Source organism: Carlito syrichta, unplaced genomic scaffold (assembly GCF_000164805.1).
Source record: "Carlito syrichta isolate Samal-C Ts95f unplaced genomic scaffold, Tarsius_syrichta-2.0.1 Scaffold301768, whole genome shotgun sequence".
In the NCBI taxonomy this organism is placed as follows: Eukaryota; Metazoa; Chordata; class Mammalia; order Primates; family Tarsiidae; genus Carlito; species Carlito syrichta.
The window spans coordinates 497,777-509,307 of NW_007245864.1; the positions used below are offsets into that span (position 1 = coordinate 497,777).

At 46.3% G+C, this 11,531-nt stretch overlaps 1 protein-coding gene across 1 annotated transcript in view; it reads left to right on the top strand.

Moving 5' to 3' along the window:
* RNF213 (ring finger protein 213) overlaps window positions 1-11,531 on the top strand; it is a gene marked incomplete at its 3' end in the record, with an annotated part of 99,569 nt that overhangs the window by 70,195 nt on the left and 17,843 nt on the right. The window contains exons 20-25 of the mRNA XM_021710966.1: window positions 3,822-4,447; window positions 5,254-5,419; window positions 6,944-7,161; window positions 8,481-8,621; window positions 8,723-8,887; window positions 9,782-10,937. Of these exons, the coding sequence (XP_021566641.1) occupies window positions 3,822-4,447; window positions 5,254-5,419; window positions 6,944-7,161; window positions 8,481-8,621; window positions 8,723-8,887; window positions 9,782-10,937 (2,472 nt within the window). The remainder of the gene's footprint in view (window positions 1-3,821; window positions 4,448-5,253; window positions 5,420-6,943; window positions 7,162-8,480; window positions 8,622-8,722; window positions 8,888-9,781; window positions 10,938-11,531) is intronic.

The window sequence follows — 11,531 nt, forward strand, 5'->3', positions numbered from 1 at the left end:
CTTCCGAGTAGCCGGAATTACAGGCACGCGCTACCACACCCGGCTGATTTTTTTATTTATTGTAGAGATGAGGTCTTGCTGCCCAGGCGGATCTCAAACCCGCGGGCTCAGGCAATCCACTCACCTCAGCCTCCCAAAGGCGCGGGATTACAGGCTGAGCCACTGAGCCCGGCTTTATTTATTTTTTTTTTAATTTGTATTCGCCAGGAAGATCAGTTTCATCTCTTTTAAATTCTTCTTTTTGATATTGACCTTCATGTCTCTAAATAACATGCTTAAATGTCTCCTTGATTTTTCCATTGTCAGCATTATCAACTGACTCCCCACTGTGAAAGATGAGGGTTTAGGTTTGTGCAATTCCAGTCTGTGCCTTACACACATTACCTTTCCATCTCTCTTTATTCCCTCATATATCATAATTGAGTTGGGTCACTATTTAGGTTAATACCTGACTGTGTAAACACATTATTCAAAAGTTAACCAGTGAAATGGACTATGATCATTCACATTTCTTGCACCAACTTTTTGTTTTCTGTATAATTAATGTTTCTTATCATAGGCTTTGTTTTCATCGTATTTATTTCTAACTTAGTACCAAGGTCGACCAACTATCTGAATTCCCTCCCAAAACAATCAGTTTGACCTTTGGGAAGGAATCTTTCAAAACCAGGCTGGAGATGGAGTCCCAGAGTCTTCCTTTGCCGCCTAGGGATTGCATCTGCCTCTCTCCTGGGCGACCCTGTATCCCTGGACTTTCTCCCTCTTCCTCCTGGGTTTTGGTAGAACATATCCTCTACTATCTTCCTGAGAAAACGGGGCAAGGAGGTTAAATTCTTGAGTCCTTGCATGCCTAAGAATGTCTGCCCTCATACTAAATGAATCATTTGACTAGGTATAAAATTACAGACTAGAAGTCGTTTTCCTTTAAACTTTTGAATGTGTCGCTCCATTGTTGTCTGCATTGTTACCATTGAGAAGTCTGATGCAGTTATAATTACCAATTGTGCACGAGAAAGAGAGAGAGAGAAAAAGAGAGGGCATATTGTCTCTCTCTGGAATCTCTTGTGATCTTTCTGTTTCTAGTATTCTGAAATTTCATAATATCATGCCTTGGCATGGATCTATTTTTCATCTACTGTATTTGGCATTAGTAGGTAGGTCTTTCTAATCTAGAAATCTAAGTCTTTGATTTCTGGGAAATTCTCTTGAATTATTTAAATTTTTTTTCTCTTATTGGAATTTTTAGTAATTGGATATTGTGCCTCCTGGAATTCTCACCTAACTTTCATAATTTTCTCCCCTATTTTCCATCTCTGGTTTTTGTTGTGCTTTTTGAGCGATCTCTTCACAACTTGACCTCTCAAACTTTATTAAACTTTTCATTTCTGCACACACACACATACATAATTTAAAGGAATTTTCCCTCTGATTGATCTCTTTTTTTTTTTTTTTTGAGTCAAAGTCTCACTGTTGCCCAGGCTGGAAGTGGCATGATCACAGCCACCGCAGCCTCCTCTTCTAGGACTTAGGTGATCCTTCTGCCTCAGCCTTCCACATAGCTGGAACCATAGGTGTACACCACCATATCTGGCTAATTTTTTTATTTATTATAGAGGCAAGGTCTTGCTAAGTCTTGGTCTTGAACCTCTGGGTTCAAGTAATTCTCTCGCCTCCACCTCCAAAATTGCTGGGCTTACCAGATAAGATGACAACATGCCCAGCTGAATGATTCTTTCTTAATACTATCCTGTTCTTGTTCGTGATTGCAATATCTTATCTGAGATTGCTGACAGTTTTAGAAGTTTTCTTTTTATTTTCCTTGCATAATTTTCTGTTTCCTTCATGTTGCTTTCATCTGTTGTGTTTTGATTTTCCTCTCATATCTGGAAATTCTTGTTTGTCCATGTTCTTCTTTAATTGTTAATATAGTATTTATTTATTTATTTTTAATTTTAATTTTAATTTTTTAACAGTTTGGGCTAATTCCATATTTTAGTCCTCAAGCTCTAAGTATTTATTTTTAAATTTTTTATTTTAAAGATGTGGGGTAAATTTCAGGGTTAGGTTAGGTATACAAATGTTCATTATGTGGATACCCTTGTTGATGAGGTGTGCCATCCCCCTCCCCTGGCAGTTTCCCACTACTACCCACCCCCCACCCCACCTTTTCATTAAGAAAGAGCCTTCCAGCCAGCTTGGTGACTCAGCCTGTAATCTCAGCACTTTGGGAGGCCGAGGCGAGTAGATTGCTTGAGCCCTCGGGTTTGAGACCAGCCTGGGCAACTTGATGAGATCCCATCTCTACAATAAATAAAAAATATTAACCTGGTGTGGTAGCACGCACCTGTAGTTCCGGCTACTTGGAAAGCTGAGGCAGAAGGATTGCTGGAACCCAGCAGGTTGACACTGGGGTGGCCCTGAGTGTGCCACTGTACTCCAGCGTGGGCAACAGAGTGAGACTCCAAATCAAAAAATAATAGAGAGAGCTTTCCCAAGTGGGTTAGAGCTCTGCAAACCTGAGCTGGGCTGCTGGACTCTGTGCTGCCCATGGGGGCGCTATGGCTCAGCCTCTTAGCTGGCCTGTATCTGAAGGTCTTCTCTCTTGTCTCCTGCCTGAAGGGGAAAGGCCTAGCTGTTAGGTTTTGAGAGCCAAGTGGGAGGAGGGCTGGCTGTGTCCCGTGGCCCATTCTCAGTGTGGTTCTCTACCCTCCTTCTTCTGTCTCCTGCGCTTTCTCTCTTCCTCCTTCTTACTCCATCGATTGAGTAGTATGTATCCTCTCTTAGCTGCCTGAGAAAGGGGATGTGTCTAGAAATGCCTTTTTCTACTACTTGTCTGTGACCTCCATTCTAGAGAGCCCACTGTGTTAGCTTCTCTAGAAAATAAGCCTCCTGTCCCCTCCAGGGAGGAGGAGGGGCAATCCACCTACTGCATCATGGGGTGGGGGTGAAATTGGCATACTGGACCATGTCTTCTACAGGCCTTGGACCCAGTCCTCCTTATTTTGTCACCACCTCCTGATGTGCAGTGCACAGCCTGTAGCTGTGCTTCCAGGGAATCCTGCAGTATAAAACTCCTTGACTCTAAGCTTTCCCCACTGTGGCCGTAGGATTCTCTGTTCTCAGGTCTGATATGTCATGGATCACTGAAACAGCTGGTTTTCAACTTCTAATGTTTTGTTGCTTTTATCTCCTTTTCTACTCCTTCCATCCTTGTTGGTTTGTGACTTTTTTTTTTTTGAGTTGGAGTCTCACTCTGTCGCCCAGACTGGAGTGCAGTGGCCGCTCCCGGCCACCGCAGCCTCGCCCTGCTGGGCTCCGGGGATCCTTCCGCCTCAGCCTTCCAAGTAGCTGGAACTACAGGTGCACGCTACCATGCCCGGCTAATTTTTTGTTTTATTGTAGAGATGAGGTCTCACCGAGTTGCCTAGGCGGGTCTCGAACCCGCAGGCTCAGGCAGTCCACTCACCTCAGCCTCCCAAGGCGCGGGATTACAGGCTGAGCCACCGAGCCCAGCTGGTTTTTGACTTTTAAAGACAATTTCTATTCTGTCATTGGAATGGGAATTTGGCAGAGGGTGGAAATGGATGCATGTATTCAAACTGTCATCTTTACCCAAAGTTATGGTACTTTCTTTATCATGAAATTGATAACAAGCCCATGGGGGATGGGAAGACCTTGGATTCTTACTGAGAGAAAAAGTCCCAGCAATTGTATGTTCTTGAGTTTTCAGAGAAGTGAGGAGAGTCAATCCTGGGAAAGTAAAATAAAATGGTATCATGATTAGAGCTCTGACTTCTGACATTTTCTAATGGTTTCTAAAGTGGATTTTGGAGTGATTGCAACAAAACACTCGGAAGACCTCAGCAGTAAAAGATTAAATGAAGCTGTGACAGTGAGATTGCCCACCTCCCCGAACTCACGGATGACAACACATTACAACCTGAGCCCCAAAGTCCAAGAAATGGCTAAGAAGATAGACTTGCTAAAAGACAGTCACATCTTCCAGATCATCTGGGAAGAATCTGCGAAGTCACTGAGTAAGCCTGAGGAGGAACTGGAAGCCGCAGAGGTGCTGAGTGGGTCTGAAGAAGAATCAGAAAGGCAAATACTTGACCTTGAAGCGGTGTATGGTTATTTGTATAATCTTTGTTACAAAAAGTTTATTAGACTTTATCAGGATCTAAAGTCAGGAGAGGTCACCTTTGCCAAAATCGATGTCATCTTCAAGGACTTTGTGAATAAATACCCTGACCTGATTCTAGACCTCAAGATCATGTGTACTGTCGATAACCAGGACAAAAGGGATTGGATCAAGGAGCGAGTTGAGCAGATCAAGGAATACCATCACCTGCACCAGGCTGTCAACTCAGCCAAGGTCATCTTGCAGGTCAAAGAAAATTTGGGACTGACTGGTGACTTCAGTGTTCTTCACACTTTGTTAAACTTTGTAAGTGATTTGCTAGGGATTGTGATGGTGGGGGAATGTCCTACCTCAGACTCCTTGGGAGCCTTGGGCTTTCTGGCTTTTACAAGTTGGACAGGATGATTTAGTACTTCCTTCAAGGGTTCTTGTTTATTTTGTACCCGAGGCCTGAATATACCAAGGGCTTCATTTTTTACCTGTGTTTATAATGTGACTGTTCTAGCTAGTGAGTATGAAGATGAAGAATTTAGGAACAAAGACTAATCTGATCTCTTTAGGTAATAGGTGCAAAAGAGGAAAATACTTTGTTGGCTATCCAATTGCATCTCCTCATTCTAACCAGAAGCGATAAGTTGTTTCTGTTAAATAAGAAGTGAGTCTTGGTTTCTGTTTTTGTAGGTATACATGTCTGTATCATTATGTAAACCAGTAGTATTGTGATAGAAATTAAGCACAAAATCTGAAGTCATACACACCTAAATGTGAGTCCCAGAAGCATATCCTTGAGGAAGTAACTGCTCTGGGCCTTTGTTCCTTTATTGTAAAGCAGAAAAAATAACAGCATATACCTGTGAGGAACTGATTTTAAAATCCATATAACATGTTTAGTAGAATGTCAGGTATAGAGGAATAGTAGTTACCATTGGTCAAGGAGAAACAGTAATGGAGGTTATATTGTCCACTTCAGGGGTAAGAGCCTGGCACATGTGTTGTAGCAGCAGCAAATTCAGGAATTAGGGTAGGGACTGTTGGAATGGTCAGTGCTGTGGCTCATGGACTCTGGGTTCCAGTTGACTCATTCCATTTCACAATAGAGCTTTGTCTTGCAGACTGATAACTTTGACAACTTTCGTGAGGAAAAACTGGTCCGGATCAGCCAGCAGCTTATCCGGGCCAAAAAGCTACTCCAGGACATCAACACGACCCGGTGCCACTGTCTGAAGGAGCTGTCTCTGAGAAAGGAGTTCATCAGCTGGGTTCGGGAAGCTCTTGGAGGTAAAATGGGTCATTTGAAACTGCCAGGAGTCTGGAGAGTTTTCAGATGGTTCACTGTGTGGTTCCTAAACTTTAAGGAAACCCCCCCAGATAGATTTTGCCTGCATTCTCTGTCACCCAGGCTGGAGTGCAGTGGTGCAATCATAGCTCCACTGCAGCCTCGACTTCCTGGGCTCAAGCAATCCTCCTGTCTCCACCTCCCTAGTAGCTGGGACTACAGGCCTCTACACCTGTGTAATTTTTAAAAAATACTTTAAACATGGGATCTCACTATGTTTCCCAGACTGGTCTCAAGTGCCTCACTCATTCCTCCCACCTCAGCCTCCCAAGTAGCTGGGACTATAGGCATGGGCCACCGCGCCAAGCTCCTTGCCTGATTTATTTAGGATGATAGGCAACATGTGTTTAATAACTACCCTTGTCATGCACCCCCCACTCTGCAGATGCTTGCTGTGAATGGCTGAGGATCATTTTCATACAAATCTTGCTGCCTTTAGCTTTTTCTTCCAGTTGCTCGTTACTAGATGTCAAGAAAGGCTCTTGCCCACGGATAGGTTTTATCACAACGTCCTCATTGATGCTGTACGTTTCTTGGCAGCCTTTTTGGTTGTGTGGCTTAGATGCCTTTGACAGCGTTAATTCATAGGGGAGAAGGGGAGGTAAGAAAGAAGGGAAGGGGAGGTAAGAAAGAAGGGAAGAGGAGGCAAGGAGGAGGACAGGTGGGCAGTGCCGCTGTGTGGCAGGCAGGTGGCAGGACTGTGGCCTGCAGGGTCAGAGGCCCCGTTGGCTCCGGCCCTCATTGGGAGCATCACACCTTCAACGGGGAACTCTAGTCCACTTTGATGGACATCATTTAGTAGAAATCAGCCTAAGGGGAAGCATCTCAGCTTTTTATAGTTCATCGTCGACATATTATTTACCAGCTGAGCCCCAGTTTCTTTTTGTTTAAATGGTGGTGTTGGCCAGGTGCAGTGGCTCAAGCCCGTAATCCCAGCACTTTGGGAGGCTGAGATGAGAGGATTGCCTGAGCCCACAGGTTTGAGACCATCCCGGGCAACTTGGTGAGACCTCTTCTCTTCAATAAATCAAAAAGTTAGCCGGGCTTGGTAGCGTGTGCCTGTAGTTCCGACTATTTGGAAGGCTGGGGCAGAAGGATCGTCTGAGCTCAGCGGATTGATGCTGGGGTAGCTGTGAGCGTGCTACTGCACTCCAGCCTGGGCAACAGAGTGAGACTCCACCTCAAAAAAACAAAATGGTGATGTTGTGTAGAGGAAAGGAAATAGGTACACAAAAGTTCAATACGGTGCCTGGGAAGTTGTTCGGAAAAGGGGAGATAGCAGTTAGTGGTATCAACAAAGACTGCAAAAGATTAGGGGCCCTGGATTCTTAATGAAAGCAGAAAGGAGAGAAAACATTAAAAGTTCATTAAATATCCATTCATGGCTTCACTGAGATTCACTGTTCGTGACTGAGCCCCGTGCCATCGTGGCAGAGTCCCACGCTGACCTCTTGTCTCTTCCCCAGGCATCAATGAGCTGAAGGTGTTTGTGGACCTGGCTTCCATTTCAGCAGGGGAGAACGACATAGACGTGGACCGGGTGGCCTGCTTCCATGACGCAGTACAGGGCTATGCATCCCTGCTGTATAAACTAGACTCAAGAGCGGATTTTGATGTGTTCATGGAGCATCTGAAAGAGCTGTGGAAGGCTCTGGACAATGACCAGCACCTACCCAGGAAACTGGTGAGTCTGATTCTGGCTCCAAAGCAGATTACGTTGAATAAAGCAACATTAGGAGAGTGACTATGCAAATTGTGATACAGTGGTATGCCAGGTTTGCACACAACCATTTAAAGTGATGTTAAAAGAGTTTTTCTTCAAAGGGGAAATTCTCCATATTCTTATGTTAGAACGTGGACGCAAGGCCAGGTGTGGTGGCTCACGCCTATAATCCCAGCACTTTGGGAGGCCAAGGTGAGAGGATTGCCTGAGCCCACGGGTTCTAGACCAGCCTTGGCAAATTGGTGAGACCTCAACTCTACATAAATAAAAAAAATTAGCCAAGCTTGGTGGCGTGTGCCTGTAGTTCCAGCTACTTGGAAGGTTGAGGCAGAAGGATCACCTGAGCCCAGCAGGTCAAGGCTACAGTGGCCATGAGCATGCCACTACACTCCAGCCTGGGCGACAGAGGGAGACTCCAACTCAAAAAAAAAAAAGAAAGAAAGAAAGTGGGATGCAAAATTGCATGTAAACAGTAGTAACCTCTCCTCTATGGTACAAAACACATGTGGAAAAAAAGACTAAAAGGAAATATACTAAACGGCTACTGGGAGTAGTCTCTGAATAATTGTCATTTTATTCTTTCACTTTTTGGTATTTTCCATATTTTCTCTAATTGGTATAGATGAATGTTTATCAGAAAAAATAAACATTGAAATTTAAGTAAACTATCTGTGCCAGGGTCTGAGCTGACTTCACAGCATAGCGAGGTGTTCAGATACCGGGTAGAGGAAGAGTAAGTGACAGACAGATGAGTGGGTAGAACTGTCTTCATTTCTCTGCTGGAAACTTACATCCAAACAAAAGTCTCTGTTGCCGGTTTTCCTTAATTCTTCTGACTGGGCTTAGGACCTCAAGAGGACCCCACAGTGCTGTTACATCTCACATCACTCCTGGGAGGTCCTGGGAATGGGGACCGGCAGAAGCTGGCCTTGCAGTGAGAGCCAGGCTTTTGGGTGCCCTATCCTCATCCACTTATCCATAGATATAAGCCAGTGCCCTCACATGCTGGTTACCAGGCACTGGTAAAAACAGGGGTGGATGGCCTAGGATAAAAACAGAGCAGCACTGAGTGACAAGGGTCATGAAAGACAAGCAAAAGGCCATAGGAGTGACACCTACTGCAGTCATGGGCACCGGGACGACCGTGCCCTGAGCCCTGGGCAGGGAGGGGGCACAAGTAGCAGTTTACCCAGTGAAGAAAAGGTGGGAGGAGGACCACAAAGAAGGAAGATGGTGGTCACTCAAACCCTGACCCGAATTCTCTCTTTATGTCCCAACAGTGCGATTCTGCAAGGAACTTGGAGTGGCTGAAAACTGTGAAGGAAAGTCATGGGTCTGTGGAACTCTCATCCCTGTCCCTGGCCACTGCCATCAACAGCAGAGGCATCTATGTGATCAAGGCTCCCAAAGGTGGCCAAAAGGTGAGCCCAGACCCCAGGCGTGGTTTTGGACTCTTTACAGGCTGCTGCACATCCAGGGGTTTCTGCTGCCAGAAGAACCTCTGACGTATGGTCTTCCACAGGTTTCCCCAGACACAGTTCTACGCTTGATCCTTCCCGAGGGTCGTGGCGGCCATGAGGAGATTCGAATCTATTCTTTAGAAGACCTGAAGGAGCTTTTAAACAAACTGATGCTGATGTCTGGCAAAAAAGATCACAATAATGTTGAAGTGGAGAGATTTTCTGAGGTGAGGATGCATATTTGCGGTGGCACTAAGCCAGTATAGTCAACTCATCTGTTTGAGCTGTGCCCTCTTGCTGCTGCTAAGTTGCCCAAGAAAGCAGAAAGGGTCTGAGTTGGGACTTAACTGATAAGAATGGCTCTGCCCTTAGGCCCATGGAGAGTAGAGTTGGTGAGTTTGCAGCGTGCATGCAACCCCAGTTTGTGGCCCCAGAAAGAAGCCTAAGGTAGGGAGGCCTTCGGGTTAGGGTGCCTCCTCAGGATCCATAGCGTGAACTGTCACAAGCCGGTGGTTAGTCTACTACACTGAAGAGGAGATGACCCAGAAGATAGTTCTCAGAAAGAAGCTTAGGTGAGGAGCAGTGACTCACACTTTGGGAGGCTGAAGCAGGAGGCTTGCTTGAGTCCAGGAGTTGTAGTAAGCCATGATTGCACCGCTGTACTCCAGCCTGGGCAACAGAGTGATACCCTGACTTTACAAAAAAATAAAATAAAAAAAGAAACTTAAATTGCTTTACTTACTCTGTAAATTGGCAAGAATCCAATAAACAAAGATTTAGATGGACACCCTTCATCAAGACAGAAGTAATCCTATTGATAAAGGTGTGCTGGCTTATATAATAGTCTCTCAATTTTATTATGGGTTCTTTCTTTAAAGTTCATCTGTACACACAATATCTCTTATCTCTACAACTTATTGCTTCCTAAAGAAGAGTACCCTCTTGTCAGGCTGCTTGTGTAGGCGAGGGATGGAAGACTTGTGTGCCCAGGTCACTCAGTGGACCGGTGGAAAAAGCTGAACCCAAATCCTCTGTGATGGCAGACTTGTGTATTGTTGTAGACTAGCATGTCACCCTCTGACACGGCTCTGTGAGTCTACCTCATGCTTCCATTTCACCAGGTGTTCTGTGGCATGCAGAGGCTCGTCCAGGCTTTCATAGACCTGTACTCTGCTGGAAACATGCTGTTTAGAACCTGGACCACCGAGGTCTACTGCTCCCCCAGGCAGGACGTGTCCATCCGAATGGACTTTGGCTTGGAGCTGGTGAGCCAACTTGCAGGGTGCGGAGATGTCACTGAGCTGCTGGCTGTGCTCTGCAGGCAGATGGAGCACTTCCTGGACGACTGGAAGAGTTTCGTGACCGAGAAGCGCATGGAGCACTTTTACCTCAACTTCTACACAGCCGAGCAGCTGGTTTACCTTAGCACTGAGCTCAAGAAGCAGACTCCTAGCGAAGCCGCCCTAACGATGCTGTCCTTCATCAAAGGCCACTGCACCCCAGGGGATGTCTTAAGGGCGTCTAGGGAGCACAGTGGTAAGGCTGCTAGATACCTTGAGAGGAAGGTGACTGAAGAGTTGCCGCTGATGCTCTTCTCTGAGTTCAGCCTGGTGGACAAGCTGAGGGTCATCATGGAACAGTCGATGGCGTGCTTGAGTGCCTTCCTGCCTGAATGCCTAGACCTGGAGGCCCTCGGTCACTATCTGGCTCACCTGGCAAGGGTGGGTGGACCTCCCGTGGAGCGGCATCTCCCAAGAGGCCTGCAGGCTGGCCAGCCCAACCTTGTCATCTGTGGCCACTCCGAAGTGTTGCCAGCTGCCCTGGCCATCTACATGCAAGTCCCGAGCCAGCCCTTACCCACCTATGACGAGGTGCTGCTTTGTACCGCGGCAACTACATTTGAAGAGGTGGCACTGCTGCTGCGCCGCTGCCTCACCCCAGGCTCCCAGGGGCACAAGGTTTACAGCCTGCTGTTCGCAGACCAGCTAAGCTACGAGGTGGCCTGCAGGACGGAGGCACTCTTCCAGAGCTTGTGCACACAGCGCCACTGCGAGGACTACCAGCTTGTGATAGTCTGTGACTGTGACCGGGAGCATTGCTACCTCCCCTCTGCCTTCAGCCAGCACAAGGTCCTCGTCACCCCCCAGGAACCCCTCGAGGCCATTCAGGCCTACCTGGCGCATCATTACCAGGTCCCAGGGCAGACCCTGTCGGCAGCGGCTGTGTTCAGGGACCGGCTGTGCATTGGGATCGTGGCCTCGCAGAGAGCGGGTGTTGGTAATGAGAACAGCTGGGGCGGGTGGGTCCCTTGCCTCCTAGGGACTACTTGATGACCCTTTCTTCTCTAGCAGTGGGGTGGCTTAGATGAAACACTTCTACATATGGAAAAGCTGAGTCTCAGGGAGAGCTTGACTCATCTCTAGTTGTAAATCAGGGCCTGTGCCAGAAAGGGACACCCTTTGTCACCGGTTTCCCAAATTGGGCAATTCCTGGGTGCCTCCCCCCAGCAAACTTCTCTGCACTTTACTTTTTTTCCCTTAAATTATATTGGCCCCTTTGGGATTGATGCTGGTTGAAAGAGCAGGGGGAGGTATAATTGTTCTATCTTGGGAAGAAACAAATGCCTCTTGACCTGCCCTTCAATTGCCATCATGTTTCCCTTAAAAAGAAATTATCATTTCCGTCCTATTGACTTTATCCCATTAACTACACTACATTGTGTTGGTGTAAAAATTGCTTTTATCCTTCCTCCCACATTTAGTGTGTCCTTGCTGTGACTTTCATTGTACAGTCATGTGTTTCAAAACAACGTTAAGGTTAACAATGGACCACATACACAACGGCAGTCCCATTTTTTTTTTTTTTTTTTTT